This window comes from Echinops telfairi, unplaced genomic scaffold (genome assembly GCF_000313985.2).
Source record: "Echinops telfairi isolate 266 unplaced genomic scaffold, ASM31398v2 ScPeMD7_4225;HRSCAF=4972, whole genome shotgun sequence".
Lineage (NCBI taxonomy): Eukaryota > Metazoa > Chordata > Mammalia > Afrosoricida > Tenrecidae > Echinops > Echinops telfairi.
The window spans coordinates 10,969,459-10,996,234 of record NW_022108124.1 but is presented as its reverse complement, the minus strand read 5'-3'; the positions used below and the strand labels follow the sequence as shown (position 1 = coordinate 10,996,234).

General features: G+C 39.6%; 1 protein-coding gene across 5 annotated transcripts in view; it reads left to right on the top strand.

Moving 5' to 3' along the window:
• The window catches only part of NLGN1 (neuroligin 1), a 1,028,692-nt gene that overhangs the window by 453,662 nt on the left and 548,254 nt on the right, over positions 1-26,776 (top strand). For all 5 annotated transcript variants that reach the window (XM_045295071.1, XM_045295072.1, XM_030886969.2 and 2 more), the window contains one exon: positions 1,554-1,706. In XM_045295071.1, coding sequence (XP_045151006.1) covers positions 1,554-1,706 — 153 coding nt within the window. The remainder of the gene's footprint in view (positions 1-1,553; positions 1,707-26,776) is intronic.

The window sequence follows — 26,776 nt, the reverse complement described above, 5'->3', positions numbered from 1 at the left end:
CAATAAATGTATATTATATGTTCCATTTTGAAAGCTTACACCTCAGTCATAAAATATGGTGACATTAATATGACAAAATATATCAAAAACAAAGGAGCAAAACCATATTTTCAAATGACACTTTTCAATAGTAATGTTCAAAAGAGAGAAAGAAATATAGAGCACACAAATACATTTATAATACCATTGATGCAAGTTTGCTTCATATATGGCTATAAGGAGATCATGAACAATTATAATTAGCTATTATTAATATTCATACTACTCATATCATAATCATATTTATAATACTATGCACTTCATTCTCTAAAATCTAAACCAAATTTGCCTAAATGCATTTTAATATTCTTATAGAAATGAGTCATTTTAAAAAATACTAACTTAAGTTATTATAATCTTTGCTTCTAAATCGGTTGTAGATATTTGTTGTAAACTCTGTAATTGAAGAGACAATATCTTAAAAAATACATTGAATAAAAAAAATCAGAGCTGTAGGAATCACTTTAAAGCCACTCTGCATTGTTACACACTGCCCTGAGATTTGAGCCCGGTGGCATAGTAGTTATGCATAGGCTGCAATCCACAAGGTCAGTAGTTTGAAACCACCAGCCACTCTGTGGGAGAGACTGGGCTTTCTACTCCAGTAAGGGGTTACAGTGCAGGAAACCTACAGAGGGAGTTCTGGATCTCTGTGAGTCCGCATAGACATGATGGCAGGGCAGGGAGTATGGCCCTTAGATTCAACTTTCTTGCCTCTTAGCTACACTTTATATATATATCAAAGCTAAGAAGAATGCAAAAGTTACACTAAGAGATGGAAAAACAATTTATACTCTTTTCTCCAATCCCAAAGGGTAAGTGTGGCTGGAATGACCAGCTGACCGACTTCCATTAAATGATAGGCCCCTGAAGGCAGCAGCGGACCACAGAGCCATATGACTTTACTGCCCACAACAACTCTGAAGGTCCTTAGCCGTGAAGTGAAACTTCCTGGAACATGTACACCATGTTGTAACTATGTCCAGAGATGGCAAACAAAATATGATTTAGTATAATCATGCTACACTTGATGCAGATTTCACAGTGCTGGAGAAATAGAAAAACAGCTCGTTTTATTCATAAGAGCAGTTTAAAATTACATTTGATTTATAATTAATACATTTTATGAAAGGTCTGTAATATCTTCAAAGGTAATTTTAAAAATAATTTCCATTCCATTGCTTTCTTTTGGTTTTACTGTGAGGTCAGAGTCACTCAGAAGTGTTCACATCCATATTTCCTTTGAATCGTCCAAGTTTGGTGGTCTAATTCATATTTTATAAACACATTACATTATATTTATACCTGCACACATATACCTGTATATGTATCCAATAATTGGCTGTGTCCTGCTCTCTTCCATAGTAGCACTTGATACCAATTGCTTGAGAAACACTTTTAAAAAATAGCAAGTTTTACAATGACATCTTGCCCTCTTGTCCCCATAATAGAAATGTTTTGCTTCCCTGTTTGTTTTTGAGGATAAGAACAATTGCGACCCATTTCTTTTTCAGATATTCGGGACAGTGGGGGTCCTAAACCCGTGATGGTGTATATCCATGGTGGCTCATATATGGAAGGTACTGGAAATTTATATGATGGGAGTGTCTTGGCAAGTTATGGCAATGTGATCGTCATCACAGTCAACTATCGACTTGGGGTACTTGGTAAGAAGCTTCCTTCTCACTCCCTCACTGACTCCCTCCCTCTCTTCCCTCCCCGACTCTCCCACCTTCCCTCTCTTCCTGCCTCTCTCTTATTTTATCACATAGAGTCCATGAAATATATATGATAGTTGGTTTTGACTTGTGTCTGGCTTTACTTTATTGTTCTTTTATTTTACTTTTGGGGGGAAATGTTGAAGCTAAATCTTGAGATATGTTCAGGATAATTCTAGGAATATTCCATAAGTTACTGGTGAAAGTGTGGTCAGATGGATTTTTAAGATTTGAAACTAAAAGGTAAAGAAAGTATTCACCTTATTGAGGAATGTTCTTCCAGTTTGGCTTTATAAAACTGTGGAAGGCAACAGTGCAGGCCTTCCTAAAAAAGAGTTAGTCCCTGGTCACATTTTCCCTTCATCTACTTTTCTTTTTTACAACGCCATAAAATTGCCTGAGGTTCGCAATGGCCTCAGAAACAAGCTTATATTATTTGCCAGAGTATGTACTGGGTGAGTACTTTTTTGCCATTGCAGGATGTATTGTGGTTGTCTGTTTTTCAACTGGGTCCAATAACAATTAGTAATGCTTTGTCTGGGTGTCTTTCGGATGAATTACTTAATTTTGAAAACATGCCTTGACTTCATAAAGTGACAAAGTATTCAATTCAATAATGTATTCAGTTTGTCAAAGAAATGCAAAGCAAAATCAGAATAGAAATCTTACGGTTTGAAGAAAAGTACACTGAAATACCATTTTAAAAAATAACTTGGTTCCTCTGGTGCAGGAATGTTGTTTTCTTGTGAGTAATCAATTTTTGAAAAGACAAATTTGTTGTTTAACTTGAATATGTTCTTTTTTGATTGAGCTGCCATAGTTTGAGACAGTACAGTGACTGTCATTAAATTAATAAAGCACTTTTATCTGTGGTATGTTAGCTAACATGGTTTCCTAAACTATATAATTCATCCTCAAACATTTTGTTGTTATCTGAATTCTTCACAGTCATATTACATCCTATTCATTTAGAAAGGTAGACTATATACTGTCATTTCAGAACAAAGGGACACCCCATTCTCTAAGCTATTTAGTAAAATTGAATTATGTAACTATTACTGTTAAAAATAATTCTTACTATCATATATTCCATCACTTTGGGAAAATGTTTCTATTCAATATCATTCATTCTCATTTTCCTTATTTGTAGTAATAATTTTATGATGATGCTTATCCCCATGTACTTAAAAAATTGATCAAAACCTTTTCATTAGTGAAGTTTGTATGTCCTCAAAAGGGAGATATTATAGGGATACAAAAATTCTCTCCTGTTTTTTTTCATAGTTTGCAACTTTGAAATTGGGATTTTACTGGATATTACTAAAGATCCGCTATGTGAATATAGGGATAAGATATTGTTGTGCCGTTATTCAAGAAATGATTGGCTCTGCCACAATGTCTAAACATGCATTATTTCAGAGGGCAAGCATTAGTATTTTCTCAGGAAGAAGAACCTTGCGTTAGAAGATGGGTACAGAGATTCATAATAATCATAGGCTCTTTCAGTAATGTTATTTGTTTCTTTTGATGTATTGTTATATGTGGCACTTCAATACCTTCAAAGAATTTAATGGTAATTACATAATAGGAAGTTTAGTCACTTTAAATTATTTTCATATTTATCTGAATTTCTTAAGTTAAAAAATTTTATACTAGTGAAATTTGGAATTTAATATGCATATATTCCATGTCAAATTGTTGAAACAGTGTTTGTAAATACCTGAACATTTAGTCATATATATATATATATGTGTATATATATATATATATTTGATTCCACCCAGTGTGGTTCCTTTGAGTTACTGTTGTAGTCCTATAAAGTAAGGGTTTCATAAATAATCAATGTTGTTATTAGTTTTTCCCCTTATTTTTAAGACTATCCAATTTAGTGTAGACATGTCTTTGGTTCAGTTTGCACATAATCTGTCTTTGTAATTCCACACTGAATATTTGGAGCGCAAGACAAAAGATTATCCTGCCAAACAGCATAGAACTCAATCAATTTCTTGGTCCTTCTAATGGCAAACAATGTTGATGATGGATGATTTTCTCAGTATTAACTGTTCGTCCTAGATCCCCTGCAATCTAATAATTTAATCTTTAATCAGCATCCGTGTTCCTCTCGACATCGTAAACAGCGTACTGATCATTCTATGGCGTTTCCTTAATAGAGCTCCTCTCGGTCTAACAAAGGGCAACACCTTGCAGCAGTAAAGTGATGAAAGGGCCATCTTTCAAGATATGTCCAGAATAGGTATATTCTGGGCACTTTATTTCTAAGATATAATTTAGTCATGTGAAAATGAATTGATCTGAAAAATAAAAAGCCTGAACATGTATTGCAGTACGCAGTGTGTGGAGCTCCACAACCAGACTAACAACTTGCCTGACAGAACTCCTAAGAGCACCATTCAGTGTGTTTGCCCTACTGTTGAGAATGGTGAAGCATGGTGCTGGTGACAAATACTGAATGTACCATGGACTGCCAGAGGAACAAGAAAATCTGTCTTGGAAGAAGCCCAGCCGGAAGCTCCTGAGAAGCAGGATGCTCACACCTTGTCTCTGTACTTTGGGTATATGGTGAGGAGATAATGGACCTTGGAGAATGTACCACGTTTGATAAAGTAGAAAGGCAGGGGAAAGAGAAGGCCTTTGATGAGATGGATTGCCTTGGTGGCTGCAACAATGGATTCCGACATAACAATAATTGTAAGGATGGCGCAGGACTAGGGACTGTTTTGTTCTGCTGTACTGTGGGCTGCTATGAGTCAAAGCCAACTTGTTGATCTCTGACCGCATCGATGGATGATTTGCCCACTGGGTACCAGGCAAAGAAATGCTTCTTGGATACGAAATCCAAAATCCCTGCCACTTTGCTTGTTACTTAGGAGAGTGTTGGAAATCAAAATGAAAGGAAGATTAGATCCCACGCCAGAAAATGTACTGGGTTGTGTTGGGGCATTTTTTTTTATATGAAGGAAATGAATCTGGGGGCCAACTTGACAAACTGATCAATTATAAAATGATTGTTCTTCAAAAATGAGTAAGTCGGAAACAGTTCATGTTCATTTAAATTTGACATCTCAGGGGGAAATATTGCACACTTATAAGAAATTTAGAAACAAATAAAAATAGGGTAACATGTACTTGTAAAATATATTCGGTTATCTAGTCATCAGCGTTCGAATTTAAAATATTTGGGTTGAGATGTTTTGTGAACAATAGATTAAGTCTGTTGTTCTGATGTTTCATCGAGTCATTTCGGATGCACTCTGGCCTTGTGTATGACAGAAGAAAACACTGCCTCTTCTCATACCCTCCTCACAGTCTTTGCTCCGTTGAGCACATTGTGGCCTTGACCTTGTCAACCCATTTAGTTGTGGGCCTTTCCCTTTATGCGAACCCTCGTCTCTAGATTGCGTAATGTCCTTACCATGACAACAGCTCCAAAGTACACAAGACAAAACCTGGTCATTCTCTCTTCTAAGGAGGACTTTTGTGTATCTTCTGAGACGTCTGTCTGTCTATGGTCCGTGCTACATACCCTATCCTCACCAACACCATAATTGAAAGGCATCCATTCTTCTCCAGTCTTCTTTATTCATTGTCCACTTCGGGCATGCATATGAAGTAATTTTCATTGTCCTCAAAACGACATTTTTACTTTTTAACACTTTAGGGAGTTCTTTGGCAGAAGACTTGCCCCATGCAATGTATTGTTGAAATTTCTGGACTGCTGCTTCCGGGGGTATTGATACTGAATTCAAGTAAGATGAAACCTTGCCAATAGCACCCATTAGTCCTTTTCTCTTGATGTTTCTTTTTTGTTTATTTGTTTGTTTGGTGCCCCATGGGTCGAGGGCTCAAAACATTGTACATTTCTTTCCATGTAAGTGCCTGCTAAAAGGGAAAAGGTTTACGCAACAAAGAAAACTGAAAACACTATCTTGATGTTTCTTATTGGTCCCATTCTGAGGCTCTTGTTTTCCTTATTTCGAGGACTACGTCTTCTGTGAAGTGAAATGACTGACTCTGGCTTTTCTACTGTGGTCTTCGCAGCGCCCATGCTCCCATGCAGTGACTGAGTGGGAGCAGGAAAATGAGGGGTTAAGGACTCGAACTCAAGGTGTTCTCAGTTTTGCCAATTCACTGGCTGTAAAAGTGAGATGCTTCAGAAGCGGGATCAGAGGTCCCCACAAGTATCAAAAGCAAAGGGCCCGAGCAGAGTGAGTGGCAGAGGTAGCAGAGGTAGCAGAGGCACTAGAAACCACAGAGCCAAGAACAGGAAAAAGAGCAAAGGAACCGCTCTGAAATCAGGATGGGGCGCAGGCAGATGGCAAGGGCTAGAGAGAGGTGTATCTGTAGACATAACTGAGAAGAGTAGCTATTGGGGACAAAAGTCTGTATCCTTCATGCTTTCTGATCTTGGCATGTGGTAGGGTTATTTTCCCTAAACACATGGCCCCCTACACCTGCCCCCCCCCCCAGTCATGAGTATTGCCTGGGTATCTTATGAGGTCCTTGCAATGGATTATCAAACCAAGCCAAGAGGTATAGCGCCAGGGGATAAAAGTTCTGTTTCAGAATAGGATAAAGAAGGATGCCTGACCACAGCCTTGTAGCAATTAGTTTGGCTTGGTGGGCAATTGTATTCTCCTTCTCCCTCCTGAAGCCAGAGGAGGCCAGGTATGCCCCCTCGCTATTTCCTCTGATCCACCCTGCAGGCTGTAGTATTTTGTTTCCTTCCGGAACAGCTCCGAGTCATCGTCACTCTTAGTACACAAGCGTTTATCATTGCTTATCATTGTTTATCAATGTAGGTTTGGCATAGAAATAGAAGGGAAAGGGAAAAAAAAGCCAATACCTCACAGTAATTTTGCTTTGAAGAAGCTGGGCTTGGGTTAAAGAGAATTCCTCAAGCTGTGTTGTATTTTGGGTCGCAATATTGATGATAGATAGGTAGATAGATAGATAGACAGACAGACAGACAGACAGATAGATAGATAGATAAATTGTCATGAGTCAACCATAACTAAAGAGGTTCTATAGACAACAAAAATAGTGTGGCCCAGTCCTGTGCCTTACTGGCTATAAGCAAAACCTTCCAATCCATGCTTTCTTCTACCAACCAGACCAACCCATTTCACCCAGAATCTTCCTCACCCTTATTGGCCTTTTATACATCAAGTAGAAATTAATCCAGGTGAAGGATCCTGCCTGTGCAAAAGCAAGTGAGTCAGGCAATGTTCTATGACCATATAGAATGTGTGCGTGTGCTTCCCCCAACCCCCGAGAATTGTATTGGCAGTCATATGAAAAACATGTTAATCGGGGTGAAAGCAAAGACAGGGATATGCAGGACTCTGAATCCTAACTCATTTCTTCAGTTTCATCTTAGAATGCTCTAGAATCTTTTCTTATTCCGTGTCATATAAACTTATGTTGTGAGTATTTAAACTTTATTTACTTTGGTGATACACCTTGTTGATCTTCAGATAGTGTTGATAGCATGCCTTTCACTCTATGAGTAATTGTCAATGGAGGCATAGTCTTCAGACTCTAGCACATGGTCCAGATTATTGTATTGAAGGTTAGTGTGAAAGACACTTCCATGATGTGATCGTAAATGGAAAATGGCTATTAAATGTTTTGCTTATAACTGAAGTAAAAGGGTCTCTGCTTATGGTTAATAATGAGGAAGGAATCTGAAATAAATTGCTCACACACTAGGATGAAAGATTTTGCAATAAGCATTTTTGAAAAGAGAAAATATGTTTTATCTAGTTAGAAGAACAGAGATTCAAATATTTCAAATGGAAAAAATACATGTTAATTTTGCACTAAAATGTTTCAACCCCTCTCCAAATTTAGAGTAAATTAAAAATATGTCTTTAGAGAAAAATGGAAAATGTTTTATTCCACTATGAGGGCAAATAATGTGTTTTCTAATCTGCTAGAAACTTGATTAATTATCTTATCTTTGAGATGGAATTTTTAAAACACATTATGTGATTCATATTTCTAAATTATGTGATTTACTTTAGGAACAAAATGTTTTTAAGATTTGAGAAAAACTCATATCTGGAAGCAATTTTGGGGTAAAAGTCTAATTACATATTTTACTTAGCACTCTACTATTCATACCACTTATGGAAAAGTCATTCGAAATGCTAGCCTCTTTCTTTGTATTTGAAGAATTTAAATTAGTTTGTATTGGCATGAAGAACAAAATCATTCAAGAGAAGAATACTTTGTTGTTAACTTTGTTTTGTATTGTTAAAGAAGGCATACATTTATGTTCATTCTACCGGGAATGGTTAATAATTTGTTGACTCATAACGACGTTACTCATATACTAATAATGTTTCAAGTATGATCAGAAGAATGGAAGAAATAAGTGGTACTTTGATATGGTGAGTCACCAAAGTTCCATTGATTTCTGCCACTCATCTGATCGGTATGAGTACACATAGTCCTAGTAATACATAACTTTCCAAAGGCAAAAGAGAAATGCACTGCAATGGAGTTGGCTCTGACTCATAGGGGAGGGAGAATTGCCCCTGGCTCCAAGGCCATTGTTATAGGAAGAGAAACCTTATCTTTCTCCAGATGGATTTGCATATCCCACCAACCCCCCAGCACTTCTTATCTATGCCTATAACTAAAGCAAAAATAAATCGATAAATCAAACCCATCTCCACTGGGTTGGTTCTCACGCATAGCGCCCTTTTAGAACAGGGTAGACTCCCTCCTGTGGGCTTCAGAGACTGCGACTTTTGATGGGTCTCAAAAGCCTCATCTTTCCCCAGATCGTCACCCAAAATAAAGGGAAAAGAACTAAAAATAACACAATTCTTACCTTTAAAATAATTTTCTCTAATTTTAGAGGAAAAGATATACTCAGTAGAGAATAATCATGAATACGTTATGTTTTATAACAGTACATGTTTATTTATGAGTATAATGTGCCCACATATAACTTGGGGAAAGGGCAGGGGGCTGTTTCTGGCCACACAAAGGAGAAGATTCCAGCTTCATGGTAACACAGAGCCAGTTACCTACCACAAAGCAGAGATGCTTCCACCCTCCATCCTCTGGGCCCCATGTTCACTGCAGCCATCACTCCCTCCGCACTCTACTTCTCTGCTGGCCTTGAAAATTCACTGCAATGGCCATGCAGATTTCACAGGCAGTACGCATGATGATAGGGATTTGTTAGAGAAGCTAATAGGTGTTAATATGGTAAGCATACAGCTCTTTTGGCAGCAGTAGCCCTGCTCCATTTGGCAGGTAAGTCTTCCTCTGTGCCTGGGTCTCTCAGACACATTGTCCCTTGGCCTTTGCTTGCCTCATGATCTTGGTGTGGCTCCTCTGCTCTGTCTCATGGTCTCTGTTTGCATCTGTGGATTGGGGAGGAATTTTGCACGGCTTCTGCTAGTGGCCTTTTTTTTTCCCCTTGAAGCAGGCGGGATCCTCTTTCTTCTGAGATGGTTCACTCTTAGCCCAACAGATGGTAAAACTGACAAGTCCCCAAATTTGAGTCTTAGGCACCTTATTTGCATGGTTTTCCCCAATCAGTTAGGGACAGTTACAAATACAGGAGTAGAAGAGGCAAGTAATTTCACTTCATCTCCATAATATTGAACGAACAAAAGTCACACCAAGGAAAACAAAAAGACAGAAATTACAGACAGCGGTAGTTTTGCATACACACACACACAACAGCAACAATTACAACAACAAACAATGAGACATCAATTCGGACCCATATTGATCTTCTAGGCCCGAGTGGAACCGCTCCTTTACTTTTCTGAATTTTAAATCTTTACAAGAGCAGGTAGCTTTATCTCTCCACTGAGGGGCATCTGGTGGGTTTGAACAGCTGACTTACAGTTAATACCCTGTTTCCCTGAAAATAAGACAGTGTCTTCTATTAATTTTTGCTCCTAAAGATGCGCTAGGTCTTATTTTCAGGGGATGTCCTATTTTTCCATGAAGAAGAATACAGTACACATTTATTGTTTATTCTTTTAATAAAAGCGGCCTCACATTTCCTGTCTGCTCCTGCTGCACTGCGGCCAACAGTGAGCTGCGTGGCAGCACCCGGCCGCTACAGTCCTGAGTCCAGAGTTATGGTAGCTTCGGGGGGCTTTATTTTCAGGGAGGTCTTATTTTCGGGGGTGCCTTATATTTTAGTGAGAGGTAAAACTGTAAGTAGATCTTATTTTCGGGGGATGTCTTACTTTTGGGAAAACATGGTAGCCTATATTATGTGTACTATATAGCCTATATAACTCCTAGCATGTGTTATATATTTTTCTAAGCAACATACCTTCCACACATTATTTTCAAAAGCCTGGTATGCCAGTATTTTTCACTTGTTACTAACTCCACTTCCATTTCCCCCCCTTGGTTCAGAGAATGAATTTAATGTTGCTGGGCTAAAATTGATTCATAGGTTATTTTCCTAAACCAAGTGCAACCAGTGGTGAACTGAACAGAATGCTGAAACCAGAATATGAAAATTAGTAAGAAATTATCAGCAGCCAAACACTAAGAATAAGATGTGTTTTCCTTTTAAAATATGCACTTTATGTTTTTTCCTTCATTAGTATCATCTTCATCCACCTCCTGGAATCCTTCGGTTGGGTAGGTTGCTGCTCACAGTGGTTCCTATTCTTACGGAAAGGCCCTTCCTTTCCATGAACTTAAAAATCCACGTGAAACCCCCCTTGATAAATAGGATTCTTCTTGTATTTGACAGAAGCTTCCCTTTGATCTGACTTGCTTCAGTAGAAGCAGGTTGGGGTCTTTTAGAAAGAATCTGCTCATTCTAGTCATTCTACAACTTATGTCTCTTCCCTTGGGGCCCGAAATATGTGCATTTTCCTGATTCTTTTTCTGCAGTTCCTCCGAGGTCTCCACTTGCTCCTGGACTTTTCCAACCTCTCGCTCCCTGGCTGGTCTGTTGCTTGCTTCTTCCCTCCTCACCGCAACTTGCGGTTTGAAGTCGGAGGGGTAGACTTGTGTTTTCACTCTGGACATAAGGTTCTACGATTTATATTTATAAACTGAAAAACTGCTTACCATTTAATGGAAGACAGGCTGGCTTGACTAAATGCAAGGTGAACAAGAAGCCAGGGCCCTTTTATATGCGATCAAGCTTTAACCAAAGGTGACTTGAGATCATTGATCTAGGAAGGCATTCTCAAACTATGAAATCAATAGACATAACAGAGCTCCATGGCTTCACTTAGATGGTCTGATAAGGTTTTAGCATCGAGCTGTTGAACCAAGAGTCATCATGCATCTGCTTTGCTTTGTCTATTTCTGCGGTAAAAGCCAGCATCAGAAGATGACTGTGACAATGAAAGGATGTCAATTGAATGAAGATTGATGCCATGGATACTAGGGTAGGCTTTATTTTAGTTACACTTCCAATTGATGGCTCGCGACTGGTGGATAGACTCCAGTAGTTTCAAGGTTCTGATTGAAAATGGAAAAGTGTACGGATACCATGTCTACTGAAATTAATTGAAACAAATACATATCTTCAACTGTTTATTTTTTACTGTTAATTACTAGGGGTGTTACCAAACTAGATCCATAATTTCTTGACCATGGCCTATATCCTCATTGTTCAAGTATGAACAAATAACACTTTTGAACTATTGGATGAAGGTGGAGGAGATTGAAGTTTGTTTATGGGAATGCTACAACATGTGTGTAGTATGGGCATGGGCACACGGTGCCTTGACTTCTTTCTTTTGTCGTGTCTGCAATGTACTACATATATAAGTGCATGATGTTCGAGGTGTGCTCTTTGTGGAAAATACAATGATTCAACCATAATAAAAAGAAAAAGTACCTCACCGCCGTCTAGTCAATTCCGAATTCTGATTCATTACAACCCTCTAGGGAACTCTGTGCGTTTCCAAGGCTGTAACTATTTGTAAACATTTTTTTATTAAATCCTTTTATTGGGGGCTCTTATATCTCTTATCGCAATGCATACATTCATCCATTATGTTGAGCACATTTGTACATATGCTGCCATCATCGTTCTCAAAGCCTTTTCTTTCTATTGAGGCTGTAACTCCTGATGGGAGTGGAATGTCTCATCTTCCTCCCCTGCAGCAGCTGATGGTTTTGAACTGCTGACCTTGTGGTTCGCAAGCAGCCCAATGGATGACCCAGGTGTATCTATATGGATGAGAAAACAACATTCATATTTCAATCTGAACAGGTTAGCAGGCAGGAGATACAGTAATGCCTACTAACAGTTCATGATTAAAATTAAAAACTCAAGTGGTACAATGCTTTGTTGTTGTTTGTCATAGTTTTCTTCTTTGTTTGGTTGCATATGTTTGGCTCTAAGTCCTAAAATATTATCTCCAAAATGATATGATAATTGACAGTACTTTGGGAAATATTGAATTTTATAAGATGATAAGGTCCTATTATACAACCAAATGTCTTAATGGTATTTAGAATGGAATTCTGTCATTAAAAACACAAAAATGCCTATTAAATGACTGTGTGATAGATATTTTTGTTACTGTCATAGAGCCCCTTCTGATTCATAGAAACCCTATGCAACAGAGTAGGACTTCTGGATGTGATTTCCTACACTGTAATCTTTATGATGGATCCCTGCCTGGTGATGGAGTGAATTCCACATTGGGCTGGTATCCCCAAGGTCAGCCGTTCAAAATCTCCAGCAGCTCTGTGGGGAAAAGATGAGGCTTTCTATTCCAGGTAAGAGTTACAGTCTTGGGGACCCGTAGGAGGAGTTCTGCCCTGTCCTCTGAGCTGGGCTTGACTCAATGGCAGTGAGGTTGAGGATTTTGTGTTTAATTGTTTGTGTGTGTGAATCTTTGTGAGAGTGTGTGGCTAGGTGAGGTCTTTCCCCTTTACAGCTACTCAAAACCCAAACTCACTGCCATTCAATCGATATAAGTTCTTAGTGTCCTTTAGGACAAGGTAGAACTTCCCTTGTGGGTTTCTGAGAGTGTAACTCTTTATGAGCGTAGAAAACCTCGTCTTTCTCCCACAGAGCTGATGGTGGTTTCGAACTGCAGAGCTTGTAATTAGTCGCCCAACATAACCCCTATGCTACCACAGCTCCTCAAACACCAAAGTGCTGACTCATAGTTTCCCCCTGTGGGTTTCTGAGAATGTAACTGTTTACAGGAGTAAACTACAAATAGTTACAGTCTTTCTCTTGTGCAGATGCTGGTGATTTTGAACTGCCGACCATGGGACTCAAAGCCCAATGCCTAACCACTACTCCACCAGGGTTCTTAAGTGGGCTCACATTGCCAATGTTTCAATTAGCAGCCAAGCATTGTGCTACCAGAAAGAGTAAATTGGGTCAAGTATTATGTTAATAGAAGAAAGTAAACTAATTCTTTTAATTTTTATTTGTTAAATCATTTTCTACTTCATATAAACACATAAATAAGTAGGTTGCTAAATATGGACTGTTAACCACAAGGTCAGTAGTTCAAACCCACCATCGCCTGTGTATATATAGATCCCTGTAGAAAGTTGCTATGGGTTGGAATTTATTTGATGTCAGCAGATGAGTAAAATCATCCTTGAGCTAGAATACATATAATATAACATAAATCTCCAGGAATTTAGGCCATGAACATGCACTGAGGCTGAACATAAATATGTGTGAGGTTCCCAAAAGCATAATGAAAAGGTGGGTGACTAGATTTTATAATTCCATGATCAGATATAGAAGATTAATATATTAACCAGAAATAATATATAAACTGAGAAAATATTTTTTGCACAGTCTACTATAGAGAAGTTGAGTGTATAATTGATTGTTTTACTCGGAAGAGTGAAGAATATAAGAATCCTGTGATATCTATTCATATCTTCATTATAAGATATTCCCAGCACATGATAATTTTATTAACCCTCTTACCAGCCAACGAATTAAAGCCATTTGCCAGCAAGCCCGTTCGGACCCATAGTGATCTTGTAAAGGGTTTCCAGGGCTGTAACCCCTCCCTGGAACACACACCCCTATCTATGTTCCAAGGGACAATCACTTTTTGAAATTGCTGACCTTCCCTTAGAAGTTCAGGGTTTCGCAGTACAAGTCAATGCCATACTCCTAACTTTGCACAACTTTTGAAGTACCATTTCAGTAAAGAGGTAAACAAATGCAATTCAAGGGAGACATTGGCTGGCTTCACTTACATGGGATCGAGTTGAACTCAATTTATAGCAATGGATGGATGTTGTTCCATAATGTCTTCACTCAAGGAGCCGGTGTGTCAAGTAGGTTTTAATAAGGACTAACTGGAATCAATTTTAAATTGAGTGCTTAGGAGAGCTCCTGCGATGGAGAGATTATTTGTCCTGAAAACAAACAAGCAAACAAAAACCCAAACAACTTTTGGTAAGCATATAGTCTAACGTGGTTCTCTTCTCCTTGTTGTATTCTGCTTACCCACTCTAAACTGATTTTAGGGACTTGCAGCAAAAGCACTAATTTAGTCCTGTCAAGACTTAGAAACAATCTAAAAGTAATTATAGCACTTATCTAATAAAGTCATGTGGTGGTAAGTCAGGTACAACATAGCAGAGAGGATTCTGGGAGGGGTGGAGTATCACAGTCCTGATTCCAACAGATTGGGAGGCACAGCATTCCATGGAGCAGGCCCCCCAAGGATTGTGTGAGATAAGCAAACAAGTTGGAATTGTAGGAGAGGATTTATAAATGGCAAGTAGGGTGAAGCTAGTTAGAAGCTAGTTAGATAGAAGCTAGTTAGATGTCAAGGTCATTGAATATTACTGTAGGTTCAAGAGCATCAGGCTTTTCCCTGTTTGTTTGTTTCCTGGCCCTGAACCACTTAGGATAGGTACACATTATGCAGAAGTGAGAGGACTTTGATAAAGGGAGGATTCATTACCTCAAGTAACAAATCCTTCAGTCAGTTCCTCAAAACTGTGATGAGGCAGCATTATAGGAAAATGGTGGTGTACTTAGTTTAAGTGTTATTAAAAGAAGAAAAAGAATATGCCCAGGATAGAGTCGTGTGAAGGTCCTTTATTTACTTATTTCACCGTTAACTAGCTCATTCAATGTGCATTTTGTGATGTTATGTGTTAGATACTTGGTTGCTGTTTGAGGAAACTGAGTGAAGCAAGACAGATGTGATCCCTGCCAACTGGGAGAGACCTGCCAGCGGTGAGAGAAGATGAGAAGCATAGGAATGCGTGTGCAAATGACATGGTGTAGATAGATGAGGATTCAGGACCACGCTGATTTCTTTACATTGACTTTGAGGAAGTCAGTAGGGTAGTGGCAAGTGTAATGAGAGAGGAGATAGAGACCCAAAGGTCTTTCCTAAGAGTTGGCATCTAAGCGTGCTTGTCATCTACTATTAAAATGTGGATGAAGGTTGCTAAAGAATCCCAAGTTGCCCACTGGTTTTATCTTACTTGATCCCTCCAGAGCACAAAGCCCATAACAATCCCTTCTTGGCCTCAGCCCATCATTTCCTCTGACCTCTGCCCCCTCCTACTCACACCTGCTACCTCCTCCTCGTCTACTTTGACCTCCTCCCCTGGAGTATTATGGCACAGAATTCATAACTCCTTTTTTCTTCTCTCTCGACAATACCTCCTTGGAGAATGCCATTCCTGGCTCTAAAAGCTATCGCCATGAATCTTCCAAAATCGTCAGGACTGGCTGGTCCTCAGAACTACAACCTCTATATGTAGACACATTGCTGCCCACTGGCATCGTTATGTTCCTTTCTAATGAATCTCTTGAATGTAATCTGCCTAAGATATGATGATGTTCACTCTCAGGCCTCCATATCTTACTGTAATAACTGCACTGACGGTTGCATCCATTCATCTTGGGATATATTTCAAAATATGGTCTGGGCAATTTACAAAGGATACCAGATTTAATCATCTCAACCACCCTATAGGGTAAGGTTTTGATTTTCTCCATTTTATGAAGACAGCCATGAATGAATAGGGAGGTTCAGTAATTTTTTTGTCATCCTATGGGTCTCTTTAGATGGGGGTGCCAGAAACCTTACCCACAGCCTTTCTTAAACACAAAACGACACTGATGGTATTGGCGCTGCTATCCCTCTCCGTGAGTGGTTCTCAAGCTTCCTAATGCCATGACCCTTTCATAGAGTTCCTCATGTTGTGGTGACCCCCACCCATAACGTTATTTTTGTTGCTACTTCATCACTGTCATTTTGCTGCTGTTATGAATCATGATGTAAACATCTGATATGCAGGATGTATTTTGATTGTTACAAATGGAACTTAATTTAACATACTTGCAGCATAGTTATTAATCACAAAACAATATGTAATTACATATTGTGAAATATTTACGTGTTGTCTGATGGTCTTAGGTGACCCCTGTGAAAGGGTCATTAGACCCCCAAAAGGGTGGCGGCCCACAGGTTGAGAACCGCTGGTCTTGATGCTCATGCTAGTATGCTAGGGGCTGCCCTTGATTCACCTCCTTTGTGTTCGATACTCACTTCATCAAGTGTCTCATTAAATTCTTCTAAAATACACTCTGGGTGCTTTCTTTCCATTTCCTTATTTTCAAAACAAATCCTATGCTCCTTGAACTTCGTAGATTATTTCCCTTATCAAATGTACTCCCTAACTCTTATCTATTCTCTGCACAGTAAAAGCAGATTGCCTTTTTAAACTATAAATTATCCCACCTCTCTTCTCTGCTTATCAAAAATCAGGGGCTTCTCTTTATGAAATTCATACTCCGTCCTGCCTTGTGCCAAGCTCTGCGTGACTCGGCCCTTTACTGTATCTCTTAGTTCATCTCAAAACGATCCCCTATGCTTCAGCTGTCTTGTTCCTCAGACACATGAAATTCATGCTCAATAAGAAACTTCCCGCATTTTCATGTAAATATCATCTCCCCAGAGAGTCCATTCATGTTATTCTAATGGAATAAGAGTTAACAAATCACAAATCACTCTATTATTAATTGCTCTACATTTCATTTATCATCCCCATATTTTTCTCATTCGTAGTGATATGGTCTAACTTATTAGTAACTATCTCCCAAAAGCCTTGAATTTCACCTGTCCCAATTTCACCTGTATCATTGCTGAATAACTTCCATTGGATATAAAGATTCAATAGATATTGATCCAAAATGGTTGTGGAATGGAGGGGCACGCAGAATCTCTGGGAAAGAGGTGAATGTAAGTGATAAACCAGAAGGAAGGAAAAGCCCCCATCTTTATCAATTGCATTTCTGAGAAGAACAGGCCTGGGCTGTGTCGGAGGAGGAGTTTAAGGGAGAAAGATCCGCATAGAGGAGCGATGTCCACCCAGGGTTCAGCTCAGGCCACTCTGGAGCTGCTGCTCTATCACCATTTGTTTGTTCGCTGATTATTTTCTGTTGCTTTTTGTGCACTTACAAAGTTAAATTTAAAAGCAGATACAATATTTTGAAATAATTGTAAAAGATGTACAATAATTAGAAGCAAAACAGATCGTTAAAACAAGCAGCTGTGGAATAAATGCAGAAATCCAAATAAACAAACAGACCACCCACAGCAACCAGGCAAAGTTCTCCCTCTGAATTAAATGAGCAGAGCTATCTGGTGGATTTCCAAGAAGGAGGGGAAGAATCCCAGGCAGGATGACTAGCCCTTACTTTCATTTGTAGGAGGAGAGAGGAACCATAGGATGTGCAGAGTGAAAATACCATGGTTTGTTCAAGGATTTTATTATTTTTTTCTTCTTCAAATATAATTTCCTTCCTTAAGTATATCCATGAGAAAAGCCAGGTAACAGGCAATACATTAAATCGTGTCTTCCAGACTTCATGTTAAAGTGATCACCCTTGTACCTGAGAGTAAGATGCTGTCTGTAAATATTTGATGCTGTGGGGGCCATTCGGACGCACAGCTACGCCGTGTACAACGAACCAAACACCTCTCAGGACAGCTCCATCCGCACCAGAGTTCTTGTTTGAGCCCATTGTTGCAGCCGCTGCGTCCATCCATCTTGTTGAGGGTCTTCCTCGTGCGCTCTGCCCCTGCACTGGAGCAGGCATGAGGCCCTTTTCCAGGGCCCGGGCTCTCCTGAGATCATTGTCTAAAAAAGTCTTGCCGTCCTTGTCGCTACCAACTCTTCTGGCTGCGCTTCTTCCAAGACAGATTGTTGTGTTCTTTCCGCAGCCCGTGGTGTTGCAATATTCTTTATCAAACCCATAATTCAAATGGATTGATTCTTCTCCTTCTGTTTTTCTTATTCAACATCCAACTTTCATATTCATATAAGGCAAGGGAAAATATCATGGTTTGCTCATCTTTGTCCTCAAAGTGACCCCTTTGCTTTTCAATGCAAAACAAACAAAAACAGGTCTTGTCCAGTAAATATACCTAATGCAAGTGCTCGCTTGGTTTCTTGACTGTCATTTCTGTGAGCATTAATTGTGGAAATTCAAGCATGATATCATCTTTAATAACTTCAATTTTTTTCTCTGATTATCATGATGTTACCATTCGACCAGTTGTGAAGATTTGGGTTTTCTTTAAATTGCTTTGCAATCAATATTAAAGGCACAATCCTTCATCGTCATGAGCGGGTGCTCCAAGTCTTCATATTCAGCAAGCAAGGTTTTATCATCTACATACAACAGGTTGTTAATAAGCCTTCCTCCAATCCCGATGCCACATACTACTTCATATAACCCAGCAACTCTAATTGCTTGGCATACAGATTGAATAAATATTATGAGAAATTACAACCTTGACTCACACCTTTCTTTTTAAAAAAACAAATTATTTTATTGGGGACTCTTATAGCTCTTATAATAATTCATACATCAGTTTCATCAAGCATATTTGTACATAGGTTGCCATCATCATTTCCAAAACATTTTCTTGCTACCTGAGCCCTTGGTGTCAGCTCCTCTTCCCCTCTCTCCCTCCCCAAACCCTTCCACCCCACCCTCGTGAACCCTTGATAATTTATAAATTATTTTCATATTTTACACCGTCCACTGTCTCTCATCACCCACGTGTCTGTTGTCCATCGCCCTGGGAGGGGATGCACATTGGTCATTGCTATCAGTTCCCCTTTCTCCCCTTTCTCACCCCGCCTTATCCCTACCCTCAAGGTATAGCTATTCTCATTATTGGTCTGGAGGGGTTTATCTGTCCTGAATGCTGTGTGTCCAGAGCTCTTATCTGTACCAGTGTATATGCTCTGGTCGAGCCAAATTTGTAAGATAGAACTGGGTTCATGATATTTGGGAGGAGGAAGCATTAAAGAACTAGTGTGTGTTCCATTGGTGCTATACTGCACCCTGGCTCGCTTGTCCCTTCCTTGTGACCCTTCTGTGAGGGGATGTCCAACTGTCTACAGATGGGCCTTGGGTTTTCAATCTGACCCCACTAGTTTGTATCAAAATGGTTGTTTGTTTTGGCGTCATCTGATGCCTGACACCTGACCCCATCAACACCTTGTGATCATATGGGTTGGTGTGATTCTTCTATGTGGGCTTTGTTGCTTCCCTACTAGATGGCCACTTGTTTGACTAGAGCCTTTAAGACCCAAGATGCTATATCTTTTAATAGTTGGGCACCATCAGCTTTCTTCACCACATTAGCTTATGTAACCATTGTGTCTTCAGCGATTGTGTCAGGAAGGTGAGCATCACAGAATGCCCTTGGTTTTTAATCAGGATGTGTTCACAAAACTGCCTTTTGATCCATATTCAGGTTCACCAAGAGCACAGTTAAGTCTTATGGGATTCCCATTCTCTTCAACGTTATCTATAGCACAATTAAGCCTTATGGACTTCCCATTCTCTTCAAGGTTACCCATAGTTGGTTGCAATCCACACAGTAGAATGTCCCTACATAGTCAATGAATCACAAGTAAACATGTTCCTGGTAATCTCTCTTAGCCAAGATCTTATTGACATCAGCTATGATATCTCTTGGTCCATATTCTCTTCTGAATCTGTCCTGAATATCTTCCAAATTTTACCTGCATTTGCTATTAATGGCACTCTATAATTTTCACATTCCATTGAGTCCTTTTTCTTTGGAAGGTGTTCCAATATGGCTCGCTTCCAGTCAATTGGCCAGGTAAGTATCTTCCAAATGTCTTGGCATAGAGAAGAGAGTGCTTCAATAGCTTGTTGAAACATTTCAGTTAGTATTCTGTCAATTCCTGGAACCTTGTTTTTGACTTGTGCCCTCATTGTAGCTTGGACCTTTAGTACCATTGGTTATTGCTCATATGCTACCTCTTAAAATGGTTGAATGTTGACTAGTTATTTTGGTAGAGTAACTGTGTATTCTTTTCTTCTTCTTTGATGTTTCCTGCATTGTTCAATATTTGGCTAATATAATCATCCAATACTGCAATTCAAGGCTTGAATTTTTTATTGAGTTTATGATATGCTTTTTGGTTTTGGAACTCTGGTTCTTTTTTAAAAATAATTTTATTGGGGCTCATACAACTCATCACAATCCATCCATCCATCCATTTTGTCAAGCACATTTGTACATATGTTGCCATCATCGTTCTCAAAACATTTGCTTTCTACTTGAGCCCTTGGTATTAGCTCCCCATTTTCCCCCTCCCTCCTCACTTCCCTTTCCCCCATGAACCCTTGATACTTTATAAATTATTATTATTTTGTCATATCTTGCACCCTCCAACATCTCCCTTCACCCACTTCTCCGCTGTCTGTCCCCTAGGAGGAGGTTATATGTAGATCCTTGTAATCTGTTCCCCCTTTGTCCCTCATCTTCCCTCCACCCTCCTAGTATCACCACTCTCACCACTGGTACTGAGGGGGAGTATGGAGTGGGTACTCAGGACCCATCTGTGGCAAATTGGACATCTCTTTGAAGAAGGACTGCAGAGAGGAGACAAGCCAGTCAGGGTGTAGTATAGCAATGATGAAAGATACAATTTTCCTCTAGTTCTTGAATGCTTCCTCCTCCCAAATATCATAATCCCAATTCTACCTTACAAATCTGGCTGGACTGGAGGATGTACACTGGCACAGATAGGAACTGGAAATGCAGGGAATCCAGGACAGATGAACCCCTCAGGAACTCTGGTTCTTAACACTTTCCATTATAATACTTGACTTTCTCTTTCAGAGCTGCCCTTTGAAAATTTCTGTTCAGCTCTTTGACTTAGTCATTTCTTCCCTTTGTCTTTCTACTCCTATAAAGAGTCCCGGTCTCAGAAACTCACAGAGGCAGTTTAACCCATGCTACAGCGTCCCTGTGCATCATAGCAGACTCTATATCAGTGTCTTTCCTTCCAGGTGGAACTAGGAATCTTCTTTGGTTGCACTAACAAGGCAGTGTGTACCAGGGTGGTTCCTAAACTCAATCCCTTCTGAGTGTCTTGTACAAAGAGCAGAAAAGACAGAGACACTCATGTCCACACTGTCAAGATGCCATGTGAAGACAGAGGCTAGTCCTGTATGAGTCCAGGGCTCCAAGAATTGCCTGTTACTCCTAGAAAAGAAAGGAGAAATAAGAACCTTTCCTTAGAGACAAGACCCTCAATTTAGACTTCTAGCTTCCAGACCACTGAGAAAACATTGTTTTCCCTTCTTTAAAACCATACACTTGTGGGATAGTTTGTTATAGCTGCACTCAAAAACTAACCCAGAATTTGATAGATTAGCCTGGGTTTTTGCTAACAAATAGTCATTTGTTCCTGCTAATATTTTCCAAACAAGGAACAATGGAAGCGCTCTGTATCTTATGATAACCTAATACCATATCCCTTGGTGTTTCACTCACATTCACAGGTTTCCCTTTAAAATCTTCATTAGCTGGGACAGCATGTTTATTCCTTCTAGTTATTCTGTGTTTTCTTTGATTCCATTATAGATATAGTTCCCTTCATGCCCGTTTGGGCAACATCCAACAACACACATATAGTGGGTGCCAGAACCCACATTTCTGAGGATCTAGGTCTAAAATCCCAACCCCGCCACTCCCTCAGCCCACCACACACTCCCTTTGCCCCCTTGACCAGCACTATATTCCTTTTGGGATAGATTCTCACGACTGAGTTGGTTTTCCTGGCAACAGGCTCAGCAGAGAAGCCAGAAGTGAACAAGGTACGGATCTGAGGCACCTGCAGTGGAACTGCCATGCTATACAGTAGTCCCCAGGGCAGTGGATCCAAGAGCTCATTTCACAGAATATGTTGTGAATGCTTAAGTCATTCCTGTCCTGGACACTTTCATATCTTGTTATTGATCCTTTCTCTCTTTCCTTTGCACAGCTTGTTTTTATCCCAGAAGTACTGCGTACAGCTCTCTCTCCATGTACCTGTTCTCCTGGGAATACCAAGGAAGGTCACCATTCAGAAGGGGTTCTCTGCTTTAGTCTCAGAAAGGGATCCATGGGATATGGGATCCATCTCGGGCTTTCCCTGTGTTTCAGGCCTGCTGAAGTAGTTTATTCTCTCTCTAAGCAAATGTGTGTTTTCTTGCTTTCTGGAAAAAGCATGTTTTACTCCAACCAGACCTCCCACTTTCCTAATTGCCAAGTAGGATGAATTGTGACCACTTATCATAACTGGTGTTTCCCAGGCTTTATAGCCTTGTGTCACCCCAAATTCTACAATATAGTATATCTCTGTCCTGAATTACAGACTTGAGCCCCTTATGAGACAGCTCTATTCAGCCCTAAAGGGTTGCTATGTGTAGATTCAAGTAGACAGCAGAGCTTTTTTATCCCCTACAAAACTAGACCAGGCTGAGTTGGACTCTCTTATCTCAAAGTTTCCATGGGATTGGAAGCCATCATTTGTTTTGCATGAAGTCAAGTCAACTAGGCTTGCGTACCCTGAGGCTGCAGTGAGTTCATGGAAAAGTTCTCTTGCCTTTTACTCCCATTTTACACAACCATTTAAAGCAACCTCATATATTAGCTGCTTAAAATGGTCTAAAACTAGAAATAAGCACTATTATCTTATCCTACTGTCTAGTTCCCCCCAGACTGGCAAAACATTCTGCATAAAAGCCAGGGGGGGAAAGTTCAAATGCATTACTGTCTCGTCAATTCTGACTACCAGAGTCTCTGAGCGGGTAGAGGAGAATGGCCTGACAGAATTTCTTGGGCGTCTTTATAGAAGGACTGCCACGGCTTCCACTGTGGAGGGATGGATGGGTTCAAATGTCTGGCCATTTTATTAGCAGCCATTTTAACCACCGTGCCCCACATCAATAAGCATGTAAACGAATTCACCCGGCCCTTTGTGGGGGACATGCATGTCTGTGGCTACAGAGCAGGTGGATATAGTGACTGGCCGTGGGGGCTGTGAGTAGTTGAGAGGACCAGCCCGGTGCCTGCTCAAGTCTCATGTGCAGAGTCCCAGGCCCCGAGAGTAAACTGACTCTGAATTCCCAGTCACCACCCTCCTCAACAGTGCCGTCACTTCCACAGATGTAGTTGTGATGCTTAGTAGCAGCGCAGACCTGCCACTGTGGGTCTCTCGGAGACTGGGATGGCTCTCTTCAGGAGCACAAAGGGCTGTTCTTTCTCCAGCAGGGTGGCCGGTGTTGCTAACGCATGACCTTGTAGTTAGCAGTCAAACACCACCAGGGCCCCTCCAGCAAAGGACTGACAAGATGAAAACACCATTTTCAGAGCGGTGTAGGACAACATGGGGGATATGTCAAGAAACAACCACGTTTCTTTCATTTTGTCATTAAGCATCCTGGTTGACCCTCATTTGGTTTTCGTTTCAGGTAGAATGCCCGGTGAGGAACCTCAAAGTAGTCCTGTAGAACTTTCTCTGGTGCTAGCTATTTCCTGCCACTCAGTACATTCCAAATATGCCCTTATGAATGTTTTTCTATAACTTATAATCTTGAGATATAAAAGTAATCAAAAGTGTTGTCAGAAAATCCTAACAACCTTTATTAAACATAAATAGGAATCATTAGCCAAAATATGATTCCTATCCTACTTAGGGAACAATTAAATCTGGGTGCTAAATTTTGAACTAAAATGAAATGCCATTCTATCGCCAGGATACAATGTTTGTACTATAATTAACAGAAGAATTAAAAAAGCTGCCGTTGTTTCCTTTCTGGAACTTAGGTTAACTCACTAAATAAAATATAAATTTTGTTCCTCAGTAACACTGGCATGCTTTGGATGTCCACAAGTCACAGATGGCTAGTGACTGCAATATTGGCTAACACAGATCTTGGCTGGTGTTGCCAACTTTTAAAAATGACACACACTTGTTAGGGGAATGTTGTGAAGTAAGCTCACCAATTTATGTATGTGTTTTTAACCTATACACACATAGAATAGCCTTAACATGTTGTATATAGATATAGATATATACATAGATATATTGTAATACATACAAAAGAGATAAAAATTTTAATGATAGAGTAGCATGTTTAAATATTATTATTTTATTGTGTTCATTAAAAAGAACACCTTTTAAAAAAGCTGTGTGTATGATAAAGCTTCATTATTTTTACATCTGTTATCCAGGGACTTGGACGACTGTTACTAAGATCAGTATAATGTTTAGTTCTAATGGCTTTTACAGCTGAAAAAGATGATTCACCAGGACACAAAAGTACAATAACATACTTAGGGAGCAGTTCCTTCTTAATCATAGTATATTTAAATCCACATAATAGTCTTCTTGATAATTCTCAAGACTGAATTCTTGTCAGATCGGATTAAATTGTCATGGTTTCTACCTTTTAATGTGGTTGGCTACAAGCACATTCTGGGAGTTAAAATAATAATAATAGAAAAAAGTGTCAGCTTTGCCATTTTTATGTGGCTCATCGGTATTTGCAATATCTTCGATCCGTGGTTTATTTGCAGGAATGCTTTGAAGCTACTTAAATCTTAGATAAATGCACCGAACTGGCCTCCTGTCGTTGCCAGAACCCTGAGGACACAGAAAGGGAGAAGGCATCCCGGACTGCCCGGCAGCATCCTCTGCGCTCTCTGGGCACCTCCTGTCCTTGGGACGCCGAGCCATGACTCATTTACTTAAGTCACGTGTTCGGTTCACTAGAGGTGGCCTCAGTGTCATTCTATCAATTTGGAAAGTAAGATTTTTTTTTTCTTCCCTAGGAAAGATCAATATAAACGCATGCTTTGTTATTTTCCCCAACACCCTCATGGACCACATTGTGTCTTTCCTGGGAAAATGCTTTGCCATGAGGTAGGCTCTCCAAAGGTTACTTGGTCCCTTATCAGCATCAGTAGTGTGGCCTGGCATATTTACATGACGATTAGAGGATTTTTTTTCTTATTGATCATTCATAGCAATGTCAATATAGCTAATATAAGCAGCTAGAAATAACTGTCATTAACATGGCTTTCTTAGAACCTGTTAGAAACTTTATGTGGGCTCTTTCAGCTCTGCATATATAAAATCCTATCCAGTATCAGCAAGATCTGAAGCAGGCTGAAAAAGCCCCTTCGCCCCCCATTGAACAATACACCAGAGAAGCGATGAGAGATCTGAGCCAGCTCATGAGCAAATGCGCAGAGTGGAGGGATTGCATTCTCTATTTGAAATTATATTCCTCATTTTCATTTACTTCTTAAGGATTCCAGTTATGTGCACTAATGTTTCAGACTATGCTATTCTGTTGAAAGGAGCTTTAAAGCAAAAACAACAACTAAAACTTGTTAGCCAGGAAAAAAACTATTGTGAATTTTTGAAATATAGATAACATGGTTAAGTTTCAGATACTGAAAAAAAATAAATTTGAGCTTTAGACCATTTGTTTTCTAAATGCTCTGATGTTAACAAGCAATTCAAAGGAACTTCAAATGTACATATATGGGGTAAGTAGGGGTGAGGGTACAGCAAAGGGTCAAAAAACAAGAAGCAAATGACATTGTTATCCATTTTGAAATGATTACAATTTTTATCATCTCTGTTCAGGCATATAGAGTGCCTTACATTGGCAGAATGTATTCTTGCCAAACTTAAAGTTTTGTCGTTTTTATTCTATTTATTTTCTCATCTCCCACATGTAAACCTTTTGTTGCTGGTGGGGGCTGGGGGCTCTTTAGGGCCTGCTCTCTTAATCTTAAGAAGTTCTCAGCCAAATTCCATGCTCTCCAACCTAGTCCGTACTTACATGATGTTCTACACACAATCTTCCACTAATGAGAAGGACATCTCTGAGGAATAGACCTTAGAAATGCAAAACACTGTAGTCATCATACCTCTCATTCTGAGCATTAATTGCAGATACGAAAGTGCTTCAGTTTTCACTTGTGAATAAATTATTACTCGTCTGCTACGAAATATGTCGGTTCTCCAAATACCCTAATCCTATACTATGGGTTTCTGCAAATAGATCCTGTGGTGGTGATGGAACAGGTAGAGTGTCGTTGGTGTTAAGCCTCTTTGGAAATAAGAAAGATTCTCCCACCATGGTTCAAATGAACATTTATCACCCAACTTCCTTAGACTGGACTATGTGCACATGTAAAATCTGATCATTCCAAAAGTGAGCAAATTCATGCTTTTCAAATTCTGAGTATAAAGGTAGTATTATTTTTTTAACAAAAGTGCATGAACTGTGTGTGCATAGGATGACATTTTTTATTAGAATTTGCTGCAGGAACAATACACTCAGAACAGTTGTGGCTTAATATCATGAACTATATATTGATTACTCTTTAGAAAGAAGAAAAACTGTTTTAATCATCTATCTTCCGTGCAACATTTTCCTAACTTTGAATGCTTAGATCTTCATCTAGTGTCTCTGCTATCTCAATATCTAGCTTCCTCCTTTGCTCCTTCAAAGAAAGAGAGACCAGAGAACTGCACCAACATTTTTTTCATTGCTTCAATTTAATCTGTGACACTGGCGAGAACAGGGGACATGGCTTCCACTAACTGGAAGGGGCCTGGGAGATATAGTGGAGCAGATGCACTATATACAGAGAGTTACTATGGACTATATACAGAGAGTTACTATG